General features: G+C 44.4%; 1 protein-coding gene across 3 annotated transcripts in view; it reads right to left on the reverse strand.

Annotated features, from left to right (window-relative positions):
• LOC139389993 (cell adhesion molecule 4) overlaps positions 1-16,201 on the reverse strand; it is a 140,435-nt gene extending 124,234 nt beyond the window's left edge. For 2 of the 3 annotated variants that reach the window (XM_071137110.1, XM_071137091.1), the window contains exon 1: positions 15,913-16,201. In XM_071137110.1, coding sequence (XP_070993211.1) covers positions 15,913-15,985 — 73 coding nt within the window. In that variant the 5' untranslated portion in view covers positions 15,986-16,201. The remainder of the gene's footprint in view (positions 1-15,912) is intronic. The other variant, XM_071137074.1, reaches the window with a different exon arrangement.
• Between the last annotated feature and the right edge of the window lie 2,499 nt (positions 16,202-18,700).

Consider the following 18,700-nt stretch of genomic DNA (forward strand, 5'->3'; position numbering starts at 1 on the left):
AGAGAGAGAGAGAAACAGAGAGAGAAACAGAGAGAAACAGAGAGAGAGAAACTGAGAGAGAAACAGAGAGAGAAACAGAGAGGTAGAGAGAAACAGAGAGGGGAGAGAAACAGAGAGGGGAGAGAAACAGAGAGGGAGAGAGAAACAGAGAGGGAGAGAGAAACAGAGAGAGACAGAGAAACAGAGAGAGAGAAACAGAGAGAGAGAAACAGAGAGAGAGAGAAACAGAGAGAAAGAGAATCAGAGAGAAAGAGAATCAGAGAGCGAGAGAAACAGAGAGCGAGAGAAACAGAGAGCGAGAGGTCCAAAATAAAACAATAACATAGACAGGGAAAAGACAAGAGGGCTACACAGGGGGAGAAATGGAGAGAGAAACAGAGAGAGAAACAGAGAGAGAAACAGAGAGAATCAGAGAGAGAATCAGAGAGAGAAACAGAGAGAGAAACAGAGAGAGAGAGAAACAGAGAGAGAGAGAGAAACAGAGAGAGAGAGAAACAGAGAGAGAAGCAGAGAGAGAGAGAGAGAAACAGAGAGAGAGAGAGAAACAGAGAGAGAAACAGAGAGAGAGAGAAACAGAGAGAGAAACAGAGAGAGAGAAACAGAGAGAGAGAGAGAAACAGAGAGAGAGAGGGAGAGAGAAACAGAGAGAGAGAGAGAAACAGAGAAACAGAGAGAGAGAGAGGGAGAGAGAAACAGAGAGAGAAACAGAGAGAGAGAGAGAAACAGAGAGCGAGAGAAACAGAGAGCGAGAGAAACAGAGAGCGAAACAGAGAGCGAGAGGTCCAAAATAAAACAATAACATAGACAGGGAAAAGACAAGAGGGCTGCACAGGGGGAGAAACGGATAGAGAAACAGAGAGAAACAGAGAGAGAAACAGAGAGAGAAACAGAGAGAGAAACAGAGAGAGAAACAGAGAGAGAGAGAGAGAAACAGAGAGAGAAACAGAGAGAGAGAGAAACAGAGAGTGAGAGAAACAGAGAGCGAGAGGTCCAAAATAAAACAATAACATAGACAGGGAAAAGACAAGAGGGCTGCACAGGGGGAGAAAACACATTTTCTCTATTCAAATGAGGAGAGAAAGCAATACCACAGGCATTGATGCTGGCCACCTGGGCCCAGTCTAACCTTCCCAACACACCTGGCCATCACATCCCTGTATCCTGGGGTCAGAATCAGAAAGGGGAGGAGGGAGACACAGCGTGGCGGGGGGGAGAGATCGGGGAGACGATGGAGGATGGAGGCCAAGAGATCAATCACCAAACAGTGGGGCTGCCGAGGTAGCAAACGTCCCCTCCTGCAGAAATCTGTCCCTCCTTCCCTCCCTCATTCCCTTTTAACTGAGGAGCCTGGATCCTGCCGATCGCGCCCGGCTCTGATTCAACCATTGTGCGGCTGCTAAATACTGCTGGGATGGAGATGGACTGACAAGGGGAGGGGATAGAGAGATGGCAATAAAAGCTATTGACGGTCTGTGGTGAGTACACACAATACCACTTAATCACTTATGGGCCTTCACCACTCTGGGGTGGGAGTGAGAGAGTGTGTGTGTGTGTGTGTGTGTGTGTGTGTGTGTGTGTGTGTGTGTGTGTGTGTGTGTGAGTGAGTGAGTGAGTGAGTGAGTGAGTGAGTGAGTGAGTGAGTGAGTGAGTAAGAGAGTGAGTGAGTAAGAGAGTGAGTGAGTAAGAGAGTGAGTGAGAGTGTGTGTGTGTGTGTGTGTGTGTGTGTGTGTGTGTGTGTGTGTGTGTGTGTGTGTGTGTGTGTGTGTGTGTGTGTGTGTGTGTGTGTGTGTGTGTGTGTGTGTGTGAGAGAGAGATGGGGACATTGAAACAATGACAGAGGGAAAAAAGAGAGAGAGGGATCATAAGGACAGAGATTCATGTAAATGAAAAAAAGAAAAGACATGAAAAGAGAGAAACAGGTTCTGAATGGGGACAAAGGGAAAAGAAAGGTATGCCAAGCTACAAGGAAAACAGAGAGAAAGGTATGCCAAGCTACAAGGAAAACAGAGAGAAAGGTATGCCAAGCTACAAGGAAAACAGAGAGAAAGGTATGCCAAGCTACAAGGAAAACAGAGAGAAAGGTATGCCAAGCTACAAGGAAAACAGAGAGAAAGGTATGCCAAGCTACAAGGAAAACAGAGAGAAAGGTATGCCAAGCTACAAGGAAAACAGAGAGAAAGGTATGCCAAGCTACAAGGAAAACAGAGAGAAAGGTATGCCAAGCTACAAGGAAAACAGAGAGAAATGTATGCCAAGCTACAAGGAAAACAGAGAGAAAGGTATGCCAAGCTACAAGGAAAACAGAGAGAAAGGTATGCCAAGCTACAAGGAAAACAGAGAGAAAGGTATGCCAAGCTACAAGGAAAACAGAGAGAAAGGTATGCCAAGCTACAAGGAAAACAGAGAGAAAGGTATGCCAAGCTACAAGGAAAACAGAGAGAAAGGTATGCCAAGCTACAAGGAAAACAGAGAGAAAGGTATGCCAAGCTACAAGGAAAACAGAGAGAAAGGTATGCCAAGCTACAAGGAAAACAGAGAGAAATGTATGCCAAGCTACAAGGAAAACAGAGAGAAAGGTATGCCAAGCTACAAAGAAAACAGAGAGAAAGGTATGCCAAGCTACAAGGAAAACAGAGAGAAAGGTATGCCAAGCTACAAGGAAAACAGAGAGAAAGGTATGCCAAGCTACAAAGAAAACAGAGAGAAAGAAGATGGGTTTAAGTACATTGACAAGCTGCATCAGGTGTGTTCCTCCCGTCTGATACACCATCCTTAGAAGCTCCTCAGAAAAGGCCCGTCCGTATGTGGCCTGACATTTGAACTGTGCAGATATTTTTTTTGTCCAAAGCATTCAAGTAAATTCCTCTGCAAAATCCAAGGTCTCCCCAGGAGAGTGTGTGTGTGTGTGTGTGTGTGTGTCCTCCACACTGCTAAATGATTTATCCATCACCCATCTTTGGGGATCAACCTGGTTTTTAATTACCAATGTTTTATGTTTGTTTTTAATTTTCTGTATAAGCCCATAAATCACTTTCCCCTCAACACCACTCAACACCATCTCCCCAAGCCATGGAATTACATATACAAGTAGGCCAGACATAGTGGAGGGACTTCTACATGATCTGATCAACTGAAAGGTCACAGGAGGACATTTTGGGGCAGACACTATCCACTATCCATTTGACAATAAATACAGGGGCATTGTATTGTTTCAAACTCATTGCTTTGTGGAGAGAGGAGACCAGTACACATAACAGGCCTATAACAAGGCGTGTCCATGGAACAGACATGAATACCAACTAGAATACAAGTCCCTTCGTGGACTCTTTCCATCGAAATCCATTGGCCACAACAATCCTGTTTATTTTCATTTTCCATTTCCCCAACAAGGCAGAGTAGGCAACCGTTCCAATGTTCTGCCTGTGGTTCAGGCTGTGCTGACTAACGTCCATATCTGGGTCCTCTCTGTCGAATCACCTCAATATCCCTGGCTGCCTGGCTGTTAGGCTGTGTGACTGTCCTGTCCTGTTCTGCCAGACAGAGAGAGAGAGAGGCCAGGGATAGGCCCATCTGCAGCCTCTGATAACATTATACCCTCTCAGATGAACATGGAGATATCAGCATCTGGACCGTCTCCAAGAGGCTGTATCTAGCCACAGAGCCAGGCAGCGGTACATCTATCGCTCCATGCACCGCTGTAAACTACAGAGAGCCCAGAGAACAGCACATCACACTCACTGAAAAGATGTGAATCCAGCTCTACCTGCTTATCACCTTCTAACCATCCTGACAAAACGACCTCTTAGAGACAGAGCTATAAACTCAACAAGCACTAACCCGTCTTCAAGGTCGCTGGTGCTTGGCTGTTTTCTTAGCGCCGTCCGCGCTTCTCAGAGCGTAACAGTCTCTCCCTTTAAAAAAGGAGAGTTCCACTGTGAGGTGAGATCATCTCTTCCCATCGGAGCCAGAGATCCTTTCTTCCCATCGGAGCCAGAGATCATCTCTTCCCATCGGAGCCAGAGATCCTTTCTTCCCTCTGCGCAGGTGGCCGCACCGCTTTGTTTTCTCATCCAAAGGACTGCATGAATTGATGATCTTATGAATCTGTAAAAAGCCCTGCAAATCATCTCGGTAAATCTCCCCGCAGCAACATTTAGCACCTCACTGGAGTCTCTCCCTCTCTGGCCCCTCTCCCCTCTCTTTCTTCTGGAACGCTTGGGGGTCTTTAAGTGTGGCGAACTTTTCGAGGATTGTTTTTCATGTCCTGGTAATTAATTGCCCCTAATTAATGGTGGTTTACGGTTTACTAACGAAGCGGAACAAAGCTCACTCCTGACACTAAAGCTGTTGTCTCAGGCTGAGAGAGTTGGGTGTGATTCCTGCGATTAAGAGCAATGTTACTGTAGAGAGATTCCAGTGGTGTGTGTCAACAATAGTACTGAGCGATTAGTGCTTTTTGAGGTCGGTTTGGTTTCGGTTCAATAATTTAAAAAATATGACGGTTTTCGATTTCGGTTTTGATTATTTGGGTTGATTGCTATAACACAGGATCTAACAATTAATACACGTCCCATGATTATCACTTACTAACCATAATTTATTCACATTACTTTACTAAAATATTTCTGTGGTTGTGTATATTACATTTGTTTTATTTGATTACTTTATTATCAATTAGCTGTTAATAAAAATGTTTTTTTAAAACAGACATTTCGATTAATTGGCTCAGCACTAGTCAACAATTATCTGGCCTCCCTCCAGAACCATATTGCTCAATCTTGTGTATTTGATCTAGTGGCAGCAGTTATCCTTTTCACTGAATCTAGCAATCAACAGACATGCTTGTTGTTGAAAGAGCATATGGGACAGCTCAGATAAACAAAGCATCACTGTTGGTAACAGCTAATAATGACAAGCCCACTGAGAAACTTTCTTCTGCAACTCCCCCACTTCAAACACACATTAGGAGCCAAACAACTCATTATCGCCATTATTGTAATTATCTGGCCTGAATAAGGAACATAATCAGTCTGGAAAAAAATCAATGTTTCTGTCACGCCCTGACCGTAGAGAGCGTTTTATGTCTCTGTTTTGATCAGGGTGTGATTTGGGTGGGCAGTCTATGTTCTATGTTCTATGATTTTCGATTTCTATGTGTTTGGCCGGGTGTAGTTCTCAATCAGAGGCAGCTGTCTATCGTTGTCTCTGATTGAGAACCATACTTAGGTACCCTTTTCCCCCACCTGTATTGTGGGAAGTTAACTTTGTTCAGGGCACATAGCCCAAAGCTTCACGGTTTGGTTTTTGTTCTTCGTTTTGTCAGTGTCATTTTTGATTAAATAGAAAATGTATGCTTACCATGCTGCACCTTGGTCCAGTCCTTCAGCCAGCCGTGACAGTTTCATCCAAGTCCTAAAAAACTTACCATGCTGCACCTTGGTCCAGTCCTTCAGCCAGCCGTGACAGTTTCATCCAAGTCCTAAAAAACTTACCATGCTGCACCTTGGTCCAGTCCTTCAGCCAGCCGTGACAGTTTCATCCAAGTCCTAAAAAACTTACCATGCTGCACCTTGGTCCAGTCCTTCAGCCAGCCGTGACAGTTTCATCCAAGTCCTAAAAAACTTACCATGCTGCACCTTGGTCCAGTCCTTCAGCCGGCCGTGACAGTTTCATCCAAGTCCTAAAAAACTTACCATGCTGCACCTTGGTCCAGTCCTTCAGCCAGCCGTGACAGTTTCATCCAAGTCCTAAAAAACTTACCATGCTGCACCTTGGTCCAGTCCTTCAGCCGGCCGTGACAGTTTCATCCAAGTCCTAAAAAACTTACCATGCTGCACCTTGGTCCAGTCCTTCAGCCAGCCGTGACAGTTTCATCCAAGTCCTAAAAAACTTACCATGCTGCACCTTGGTCCAGTCCTTCAGCCGGCCGTGACAGTTTCATCCAAGTCCTAAAAAACTCCTTCCTTCAAGACAAAAAACAACCGCAGCCAACAGGCATATTCACAGTCGATATGAGTCTGCACTGAGACGGGGGCATTGGGAGACATTCTAAGATGGTGACCTCATCGCAGACCTTTTCAAACGTGTTGTGTTGATCTAAAAACGTTAGTCTGATTTCCCTTCAAGAATGACTGAACACGCCGATTGGCACGTTTTTCTGTTGCTCATTAGAAAAGTGAGATTTCAGTCTTGGAGGTGTGTTTCCTGTCCGATTCCGCTTTTGGTTAATGATGTTTGTCCCCCATGAGACACTGTAGACACAGAAGCCTATTTCACTTCCCTAAAAATCCCCAGAATGAATCTAAGAGAACGCAAGAGATCTTCATTTTTATGTTTTTTCAGAGGATGTTTTCATTGTGCAATTTTACATCTAACTAAGGCATTTGGTGCAGTATTTCTCAAGTAAAAACATGTGAGACGGGTTGTCTCATGTAAACAAAGTCAGAGCTGCTGGGCAGGTCTGTCTCACTGTCTCTGCTATTGGATAGAAAGCGATCACCACAGCTGTTCACCCTATGTCAGTGAGAAAACAGACATTGTCAAACCAAAACCCAACCTTCATTTACATGTTGTGACGCACCAATGCTCTGTTTTAGATGAGACGCCATTATGATCAAAATGATCCTATTTACACTTTGTAGTCATTTTTGACATTAGAATAACTGTTTCTGATTCATATCAGGGACACAAAGGCCATTTTAAAAAGCAACAAATATCTTTGAAAGGCAATTGCTCTTTAAGAGAGAGAGAAAGACTGGACATTTCCAGGGCTCATCAAGATGTCCCATTATTAAAAATGAGAATTCCTGGTAAATGGCAAGCTGCTGAATGGCTGGTGTGTGTCTGTGTGTGTGTATTTTACGGAGGGGATTCAGGGGGGTTTCTGAGGAGGTCATTTCAAGAGGAAATCTCAGTAATTTGAAGAGGGGGGGGTGGGGGGGTTAATACTGAAAGCTGAGTACTACTGTGCTGTTCTACACACTATGTTAGTGGGAGCATAGCGACCTGAGAGAATGACAGACAGTGTATATCATTGTGTGTGTGTATGTATGTATAGAATGAGCTTATCGATCATGACCTCTTCTCTGCGTAGTCTGTTGTGTTCACCTAGACAGCACCCACTCCTCTTTACATGGCCATCGTGTCTCTCTCCCACTCCTCTTTCCACTCTGCCGCATTGGATCTCTGTACATGGCCATCGTGTCTCTCTCCCACTCCTCTTTCCACTCTGCCGCCTTGGATCTCTGTACATGGCCATCGTGTCTCTCTCCCACTCCTCTTTCCACTCTGCCACCTTGGATCTCTGTACATTGCCTGTGGTCACACCTGTTCTTAATCTCTCCCTTGAATTTCTTCTCCTCCTCTTTCTTCTTCTCTTCCTCCAGCTTTCTAGCGGCTAGATGTTCTTTACCATTTGGACATCAGATTTGCCACCAATGTTCGTTATAAGACACATCACTGCACTCTGTAAACTGGTCATCTCTGTGTACCTGCCGCAAGACCCACTGGTTGATGCTTATTTATAAAACCCTCTTAGGCCTCACTCCCCCTTATCTGAGATATCTACTGCAGCCCTCATCCTACACATACAACACCCATTCTTTCAGTCACATTTTGTTAAAGGTCCCCAAAGCACACACATCCCTGGGTCACTCCTCTTCTCAGTTCACTGCAGCTAGCAACTGGAACGAGCTGCAACAAACGCTCAAACTGGACAGTTTTATCTCCATCTCTTCATTCAAAGACTCAATTATGGACACTCTTACTGACAGTTGTGGCTGCTTTGCATCTCTACCTTCTTGCCCTTTGTGCTGCTGTCTGTGCCCAATAATGTTTAGACCCTGTTTTGTGCTGCTACCATGTTGCTGCCATGCTATGTTGTCATGTGTTGCTGCCATGCTATGTTGTCATGTGTTGCTGCCATGCTATGTTGTCGTCTTAGGTCTCTCTTTATGTGGTGTGTTGTCTCTCTTGTCGTGATGTGTGTTTTGTCCTATATTTTTATTTCATTTATTTTTAATCCCAACAGGAGGCTTTTTTGCCTTTTGGTAGGCTGTCATTGTAAATAAGAATTTGTTCTTAACTGACTTGCCTAGTTAAATAAAGGTTAAAATAAAAAGGCTCTGCACAGACAGATTCATCTCCCTTGTCTCCACCCTTCCATCTTCAACTCCAAATCCTGCAATCATTCACTCATTTGTTGGACTCCTCTCTCCGTCTCTCACCCCGGCTCTCAGCCGGTCCGCTCCACTGGTCTGTGACGTACGCCCAGGGCTCCTTCCCTCCTTTCCCAGCTTCCCTCTTTCCCAGGCCCAGCAATATACACCCTCCTCTTTATCCTCTCTTCTCCAATCACCCTCTCTGCTCAGCAAAAAACACCTCCAACAGGGCCAGACTCCAGGGGGACTGGTCTGCGTGTCATGCCCTGCTGAGGAAGCCTCACCTGGGCTAATCTCTGTGTCTCTCATCCCCCTGACCCTGGAGGAACCCCTCATATAGCCCATTCAGAATCTGTACTCAAGACTCTACTCATCATGAGCTAACGATGGAGACAGTATTTTCCCCATTGCACTGTTGTGCCTTACACTCCAATGTAAGATGGCTAACCACTCATCACAGGTGATTTGAAGAGTGTGTGTGTGTGTGTGTGTGTGTGTGTGGGAGTGCTTCTGTCTGTCTCTCTCTTCATCCTCATCAAACAATGGGAGGTATGTATTAGCTCCGGCGCTCAAGCAGCGCCCAAGTTCCAACACTCCAATTTGAGATGCGTGGCCTTTCAGTTCAATCAGCTCCTATCATCCAATCAAGGCTGGCAAGGGCTCTAACGCCGTCTGAGTGGGTATAATCCCTGTGGTTACAGTGTTAGCAGGGGCCCTCCATCCAGCCGTGTTAGTGCCAGGCCATCCAGGAGTCACGGAGACAGGTGTCAGCAGGGTGGAACAGGGTGTTAAACAAGCGCGGGGGGTGAAGGGGAGGGGGGCGATGCTTACCCAGAGTCATGGCAACAGTGTCCTCAGTAGGAAGGAATGTTAACCTTTGTGACTTCCCCTTCTTCAAGATCTATATCCTGTTTCTCTTTAGCCCTGTTTCTCCCTCTTCCTCTCTCTCGCTCTCTTTCCCACTCCCTCTCCCTAGTTCTCTCATTGTCCCTGTTTCTTGCTATTGTTGAATTCAATTCCGAGGTCCTTCACATAAGAGTGTGACGCACAAAGAACACACAGCAGTAGCACCCATACTACACCGAGTGCCAAGCGATGGTGAAGTGGGAATCGATGCTCTGATTTCACAGTCTCAACAGCAAAACAAACAGATAGACAGCGGTAAGGAACATAAAGAGCCCCGGCCCAAGAGACAGAAGGTCAGAACATACAGAGAGACATGAGAAAAAGCTGTCGCAGTTTACTGACCAAGGAGCTGAGAAGAGCACTCGGCGGGAGATTAAACAACAGATTGATTGACAGGCTGAGAGAGCCAGACAATAAGGATGTCCTTGCCATCTCCTCTTCACCATAACATCTTCCCAGAGAAGTTGGTGAAAAGCCAATTACTCAGACATAGACATGTCATAAGGACAGCTTAGGTAAATCACCGTTATTATTAGCATGTTTAGCACTCTCTGAGGAGAGGTCAATTATTCTAAATGAACTTCCACTTTAAACAATCAAGTCAATATATATTTTTTCCTGATTTTTATTTATTTATTGGACTTAAAAATAAACAAATAAATTAGATATCTGACTAAAATCATCAACATGGTTGCCTTCTGCATTTCCGATGCCAGTGTTCACAATACATTCATAACATGTCAACTTCTCACTGAGGACAGATCAGCTACTGTAAGTAGTAAACAGGAAGTGAACTATGGCATGTGACTGACGGCCAAGTCTGATAGAGGCCAAGTCATCTCAATACTCTCAAAGTGGCTTCCTCTCTTCCTCTCCTTCCCTCCCTCTGCAGTCTGCACTGACATTGATGAGCTAGACATTCCTGATGGGCTTCTACCATGTTGCTTTCACATATCCTGTGTTTTCTGATCAGTGTGTAGAGGAAGAGAGAAAAGACTAAGAGAGGAATATACTTAAGACTTGAGATATTGCCCATATTTCCATAGCTCCATTGTTATGGATGAGACGGCGGGCTAGTTGGAAATGAGAGAATCATTGCAGTAAAATGCATCACCTGCACTAAACAGTCAGCTAGGAAATCTTCAATCCATGAGTAATGGAACCATAAAACCAAAGGAGGGAAGAACATAACTGGCCCACATTACGCTCCGTAACTCACTCTCTCTCTCGTTCACCGTTGTGACTTTGTGAAAAGTGACACACTCAAATGTGTTTATGAGTTGATCCCTTCAGTGTTCCGTAGTGCAGAAGACAGAGCTTCCGTTTTGACAGCAGATAGCCTTTAAACTAAATCAGCTGATCAAACTGCTGTGATACTGCCGTGCCAGGCTGAATACAAACAAACCTGAGTATCGCCCCAATCATGTTGACTTGACGGGCACGCCAGCATCGTATGCCAACGTTTGATTTTCCCATCATGTAGTCCCACTAGCGAGGAATCGTGAAATAAGGATGTACTAAAAAGAAATTCCAACATTGGCATCACTCAAGATCTTTATTGTGGCACGCGTGCGAGAAGGGGAGGACGCCCCACTATTTTAATTCAATTGTCAACAACTCTTTATTTTATTTGGAGTAGAATTATCCTCAAAGGTTTGGATCAAAGGATAAAATCTTGGCCTACGCTGAAGACTTCTTCGACGCATTAAAGAACAAAGTGGTGAGCTGAACTAGTGATTCCGGCGTAATCTAGAAGAAAGCACAAGTGAATCCTACTCTGACATGATGCAAACTATGCCTGACAAGCATAAAAAAAATGACTCAGGCTGACAGAGCGTCTTGCGTAATCACTCATCTTCTTGCATTAGACAGTAACCTGATCAAACTGTGTCAGCTGTCCTCTGAAGTCGCAGTGTGTGTGCTATATGTTAGTGTGTTTAAGGCAGAATAAGACGGTGACTCACACCGACATTGATTTATACTCGGCGCATGTGGATGTGTACGTGCGCACCGACAATAATTGGTATTCAAATCTTCTCCCCCCGAGTCCATCCAAATGCTGCCGTTTTTTCAACCGCCAGGGTCTTTAGCAGATCCATGGCCCAGATGCATGATGACAAGGGTCTCAAACGGATGGCTCTCATTGCACGCAGTCACATAAACAAATGGAGGTGATTAAATGCCCAGAGGTGATAGGAGCAGCAGTAACAAGTGTGCAGTGTGGTGGTAGTAGTGCTGGTAGCACCAGATGTGGAATTCGCAGTATTAGGAGCTCTGCAGTATGGCAACTGCTCGGCCTCCGACTGCAAGGCACTACAGAAGGTAGTGCGTACGGCTCAGTACATCACTGGGGCCAAGCTTCCTGCCATCCAGGACCTCTATACCAGGCGGTGTCAGAGGAAGGGCCTAAAATGTGTTAATGACTCCAGACACCCTAGTCATATACTGTTCTCTCTGCTACCGCACGGCAAGCGGTACCAGAGTGCCAAGTCTAGGTCAAAATGGCTTCTTAACAGCTTCTAACCCCAAGCCATAAGACTACTGAACATCAAATTAAATGGCTACCTGGACTATTTGCATTGCCCCCCCCCCCCTCTCTTTTACACTGCTGCCATTCTCTGTTATTATCTATGCATAAGTCACTTGAATAACTCTACCTAAATGTACAGTTGAAGTCGGAAGTTTACATACACTTAGGTTGGAGTCATTAAAACTAGTTTTTCAACCACTCCACAAATTTCTTGTTAACAAACTATAGTTTTGGTAAGTCGGTTAGGACATCTACTTTGTGCACGACACAAGTCATTTTTCCAACAATTGTTTACAGACAGATTATTTCACTTATAATTCACTGTATCACAACTCCAGTGGGTCAGAAGTTTACATACACTAAGTTGACTGTGCCTTTAAACAGCTTGGAAAATTCCAGAAAATTATGTCATGGCTTTAGAAGCTTCTGATAGGCTAATTGACATCATTTGAGTCAATTGGAGGTGTACCTGTGGATGTATTTCAAGGCCTACCTTCAAACTCAATGCCTTTTTGCTTGACATCATGGGAAAATCAAAAGAAATCAGCCAAGACCTCAGAAGAAAAATGTTAGACCTCCACAAGTCTGGTTCGTCCTTGGGAGCAATTTCCAAATGCCTGAAGGTACCACATTCATCTGTACAAACAATAGTACACAAGTATAAACACCATAGGACCACGCAGCCGTCATACCACTCAGGAAGGAGAAGCGTTCTGTCTCCTAGAGATGAACGTACTTTGGTGTGAAAAGTGAAAATCAATCCCAGAACCACAGCAAAGGACTTTGTGAAGCTGCTGGAGGAAACAGGTACAAAAGTATCTATATCCACAGTAAAATGAGTCCTATATCGACATAAGCTGAAAGGCCTCTCAGCAAGGAAGAAGCCACTGCTCCAAAACCGTCATAAAAAAGTCAGACTACGGTTTGCAACTGCACACGGGGACAAAGATTGTACTTTTGGAGAAATGTCCTCTGGTCTGATGAAACAAAAATAGAACTGTTTGGCCATAATGACCATCGTTATGTTTGGAGGAAAAGGGGGGGGGGGGCTTGCAAGCCGAAGAACACCATCCCAACCGTGAAGCACGGGGGTGGCAGCATCATGTTGTGGGGGGGCTTTGCTGCAGAAGGGACCGGTGCACTTCACAAAATAGATGGTTTCATAAGGAGAATTATATGGGATATACTGAAGCAACATCTCAAGACATCAGTCGGGAAGTTAAAGCTTGGTCGCAAATGGGTCTTCCAAATGGACAATGACCTCAAGCATACTTCCAAAGTTGTGGAAAAATGGTTTAAGGACAACAAAGTCAAGGTATTGGAGTGGCCATCACAAAGCCCTGACCTCAATCCTAAAGAAAATTTGTGGGCAGAACTGAAAAAGCGTGTGCGCAAGGAGGTCTACAAACCTGACTCAGTTACACCAGCTCTGTTAGGATGAATGGGCCAAAATTCACCCAACGTATTGTGGGAAGCTTGTGGAAGGCTACCCGAAACGACCCAAGTTAAACAATTTAAAGGCAATGCTGCCAAATACTAATTGAGTGTATGTTAACTTCTGACCCACTGGGAATGTGAAAGAAATAAAAGTTGAAATAAATCATTTTCTCTACTATTATTCTGACATTTCACATTCTTAAAATAAAGTGGTGATCCTAACTGACCTAAGACAGGAAATATTTACTGGGATTAAATGTCAGGAGTTGTGAAAAATTGTAAACTTCCGACTTCAACTGTATATATTATCTCAATTACCTGGACTAACCAGAGACCCCGCACATTGACTCTGTACCGGTACCCCCTGCATATAGCCAAGCTATTGATCTTTTTACTGCTGCTCCTTAATTATTTGTTACTTTTATTTCTTCTTTTTGTAGGTATTTTTCTTAAAACTGCATTGTTGGTTAAGGGTTTGTAAGTAAGCATTTCACTGTAACTGTGAGAAATAAAATGTGATTTGATTTCCTCTGGCAGTTTGGCCTGCAGCTGTAGTGGATCACCCACACCCACACCCACACCCACACCCACACACACCAGAACCAAGATACAGAGCTCTCAGTGTGTGCGTGTCCCTCAGGCTTGCCCAGCAGACACGCGCTGTGAAGTCCTCCTTGCCTCTGCTTTGCTTATTTTTTTTCCTCTCTCCCCCACCCCCCTAATTCTCTCCATCGCTTTCTGTCCCTCTCTTTCTCTTCCTCTTAGGTAGCCATCTCTGGCTGCCTCCCTGTCTTTACATCACTCTTGTCTCTCCATCCATCCAATCAATCCGTCCATCTCTCTCTCTGCCATTGTCAGAGGGCCTCTCTTTTTCTCCCTTCCCCTCGTCTCCATTCCTCCACCTCCCGTCTAAATTAGTTTTCCTGATTTCCATCCTGATTTGCATGATGAAGGGGTGTTGAAAACCAGCCATCACTCCAGCTCCATCTCCTCACTGCAGCTCTGCCTCTCCTCCTTTCCCCCCAACCCCCTCTTTCTTTCGCTCTCCTCCATCTCCCTACCCCATTCCAGCTCCCCATAAACTCGACCACGTTACATGTCATGATTCCTTACTCCCCTCGGCTGACTCCCCACCCCCCAAGCCCTGTCACTGGCTTGATTAATGACAGTGATCACCAACCAGACCCCAGCCAAGGCAGCTTGCAGCTCTGACAAAACCCTGCACAGTAAGCAGCAAAAAACACTTTTCTCTCTTACTCCAGTAAAGGATACATGCACATGCAGTAACACACTCATGCATATAACATCATTCTCTCTCTCCCTCTCTTGGCTATAGAGCAGCAGCTGTGGAATACACACATAGGGGTACGGAGGAAAGACTCATGTTTCTCCAACAGTAGACATCATCGGCAGGCACAGCACCGCTCTGTGACAATACACACAGTATGGAAGCAAGATCTTAACCCATTCACTGCCTTGCTAGAAGCATAATCAATATTACTGAATATAATGACATCAGCCTACACTACAGTGTAATATAACTTAGTAATAGCTCATGGGTACCATATGGGAACCTATAAAACAACACTATCCACACAACCCACTTGTAATTCCTGTGTTAGAATCATGAGAATTGTAACTCATTCTAATAAACATTGATGCAAGCTGAGCTAAAGCAATTCCTCTCGGATACAAACAGATGGCGAAACCAAAGCCATGCAGTAAAAAGAGCAAGTTGTCTTGGAGATGTCACATTAATCCATATCTCCAGTGTGCAGCACATGCACTTCTCATGGGATGGTGAGCATGAAATGGGCTGTCCCTATGGGAACAGAAGGGAACAGGTTGGGACTATCCCTAGGCACACAGACATACAAGGGAGAGAGGACAATAGTAGCCTCCAGCACTGCCTAAGGGTGCCTGATCATTCTGCAATACAACATTTATAGATATCAGACCAGCTGATAAGGTGTTGAGAACTCAAAAGTTCCAGAACACATGATGTGGAGAATGTCAGGAAATCAGTAGTAATCTATCAGACGAACACATGAGGCTAGGGATACTGGGCTAGCACACTGCGACTGTCTGTTCCCAGAACCCAGGCAAGCAAAATGACTCTGGCCGAGGACGCTGTCATCAATGACTGACTGGACAGAGAATGTGTGGTAGTAGTGGGCTTCTCTGCTCTGCTGCGGTATTTGTCATGAGCAGGCATGTGGCTGAATCGATATTCACACTGTGCGGTTACATAGCCTATGCGCACGACGTGCACCGTCGTATATTTAGCGACACCCCGGTATGTGTATCCCAACTATGTTCTGTCGATACAAATGATGAAGTGGAAGACGTATAGGTTATGGAGTATGATGGCGATGCAATGTACAATTCAATATCATATCAGAACACTGGCCAGAAGGTACGATGGTGGCAATATATGTTTACTTTTGGTTTTCAATATAGGGTCGTAACAATGCATGTTTGCATATAATACAACCTGTCCAAACACAGAAACTAAACCATGCTACCATGTAGCATCAATATATCGATGTGTAGGTTAAACATCAACGATGTGTGTTCAATGAGATACTGACCACATCGGGCTTAGAAAGCTTCACAGAAGACCGCAGGAGGCGCGTAATCACACATACACAATCACCACTGTCCCAGGCAGGCAGAGCGCAGTCCTATCCACTGACAAATATCCCATTTACAGGACGAAAAAGCCTGCGGTGCATATTTAGCGTTCAGGTTGTCACGCACTCCTTTTAACTTGAATAGTCAACAAAAGGTCAGGGCAAGTCCCTACAGAAAGTATGATGTCTTTCTTTACGAGCAGATAGCCCATTCTTTATATCATTCCCAAATAGAAAATGTTCTTACCTGTCCCCACAAGAGATAGCAAAATGATGACAGACAAGGGAACGGAGTAGTTCCACACGGCCGTAAATGCCATCTTTGATAGTCCCGCTGATCTCTTTTTGGTATTCCTCTTCCTTGGAGAAATCAAAGTGACGTGAACCCGCAGGTTCACCCGCGAATAAAGCCTGGAGTGTGTCTGGTTCTGTTTAACAACATTTGCGGGGTTTTTTTACATACAAAAAAAAAGTGCTTACAACTAGACACATACGCCCACTTTTTTTTCTCGTTGACGTGACTAAACGACTGTGGTTCGGACAGTTTTTCTTGGTTACTTAAAGATGTAAATATATTTTAAAGAAAGGGGAGAGGGCGGGACTCGGAACTGTTCTCTGACCAATAAGAAGCAAGGAGCAGGTGGAGGATTGTAATATCAAGATGAGGGTGGGTTCAGAAAACATACTACAAACTATCAATCAATGTAGGTAGGCAGGCAGGCAGGCTACTATAAACCTGATTGATAACAAACATTAATAGCCTACCAAATAAAAGGTATTTACAAAACATGCATAGTTAAGCCAACATTTATAATTATAAGACATATACACAGTATGTTATTATAACATTCAAAACGTACTAGGCTGAAGATTAAAATGATGTGATACATGGCCATATACATGGAGGCTATATAACTTATTGTCGAGCAAAGGAATTTATTAGACCTATTGGATATTGGAGTAGCCTAGGAGTAAACAAAAAACGTGTGTTTGTTTGTGTTCTAAATGTAAAGTGAAATCATCAGTGTAGTGTAGATGAGAGCACTAGCCTAAATAACAGGTATATTTGAGCAAACTACCGCTTGGAATAGCGCTAATGGAATGAAACCAACAAAACTCTCCAGCGGTTTCAAATCCTTGTTCTAGACAGAGCTTGGGGGCGCTAACGGCTGAATAAGAAGCACCGGAGACTCAGTTTACCGTCATGCTGTGGTTGCACTGCACCCCAAATTGAGTTTTCCAGTCAGAGCGTGGCACCAAACGGGCCCTTTATGAAAATGGTATTTTCTTTTGAATATACCTCAGTGAATATTTTATTATACGTTAATGATTATGTTTTAAAGTAAGTGTTTGGCGACACCTTTGGATGGGTAAAGTGCATAGCATGTCAGAACAGCTCGTAACATGAGCCTATAATTAACATGTATTTGTTAATTTATGTATTAATTCAGCCTGAAAATTATAATATATTTGAAGCAGGGCACATTCTCATTTTCAGCTTTGAAAATTACTCGATGGAAATGCTGTAGCCCTAAGCCTGAACGTTCCTCTAAAATTGCTACATAAAAAGTGGCCTGTCTCAGTCTCCATAATAGGTCCATCTGTATAAATTATTCTGCCCGGTAGTCGTGGGTAGCCTGACATGATTGTAGGCTACGGATTTACCCTTCTGTACTTCTCCCGCTCAACCACACTTCCGTTCCTTCTGTCTTTTGATTTCTACTTGTCCCACGCCGAGGCATGTTCGCTTTCAATCATGTTGTTTTGGCTAGGATAATATCCGCCCCCCGCGTCCCGTTTCATTTTCCCCTGTCACTTTCTCTCCGAGTGTTTGTTCCCCAGTTGTCAGCGGCGGCTCCCCGGCACCAGATGGGGCATTGTTGGAGAGTAATGATGGGGGAACACCTGCCTCTCCAGCGAAAACCTAACGTTCATTTCAACCCATACATACATACATACATGCAATTTAACAGAATATTGAGCGGGCCCTAGTTGCTATATTATTCAAGAGAACTATACATGCATTCCAATGGAGATGTCCACTGAGACAGGCTTCCATAGACCAGTATGCTGCTGCTGTCTGTCTTGCTGAGACATGTTGCACTCCTGTTCGCAGCAAAGTAGCATCAGCTAGTCACCCAACTATAGGCTAATGTAATAACCATTGTGTGGTTATGGGTATACTTATCACTATATTGTGACTGGATATTCTTAGGAAACAGAATCAGCAATGATAAATACTTGGTGTAAGGTAATAACAACGATTCCTAACAATTATTCCTATGTGATATGTGAGGTAAAAGTGTAGCTGGTCATCTTTTTGTAAGCCTACTCCAATCCTACGACCTTTAGCTACTGACATGAGGTCAGAAGCCAGACCCTATGCCAGTGTCTAAGGGCAGCCCTCAACTTTACCCGGTGACATTAGAAAGGAAATCTGATTCTAGGTCAGTGCCTAGGGGCCAGAGCTATCCAAACACAACCATGGAGGCAGAAAGCCCTCATGCGACGGACCTCACTGTCATCTAGTAGTCCTTGGGCCATCCTGTTGAACCAGCAACATCCATGAAGGCGTACACTTTTCACCCATAAATGCCTCAAAGGCCAAAATAAAACGCTGTTCACTGGCATTTCAAATGAAGAGCGCTTCAAATTTCCAAAATGTATTTTGATGAAGCATGACTGTTTTATGGACTTTTGGCTACACAGTTTTGACCTCAGCCTTTACACCTAGCAGCTAGGACACACAAATGGCCTGTAAAAAGCCAGACGGTGGCCGGAGACTTGAATAATCAGTTTAATAACATTATCCTCGCTGTGCTCTGAAGCGCGTGGACAGTTCCTTTTAACGGAGTGTCATGTTAAACCACAGCATCTCCTTCCTGTTACAGCAGCCTACCTTCAACCAGCCACACATAGTCCAGGCTTCATTAAATACATAGTTATGAGAAGAGCCGTTATAGTGATAAGTGGTGATGGAAATAAGTTAAGGTTAGAAGGCAACAGAGGAGAAAATGAAAGAATGAAGTTGTAGC

Source organism: Oncorhynchus clarkii, chromosome 3, assembly GCF_045791955.1.
Source record: "Oncorhynchus clarkii lewisi isolate Uvic-CL-2024 chromosome 3, UVic_Ocla_1.0, whole genome shotgun sequence".
NCBI classification, from domain to species: domain Eukaryota; kingdom Metazoa; phylum Chordata; class Actinopteri; order Salmoniformes; family Salmonidae; genus Oncorhynchus; species Oncorhynchus clarkii.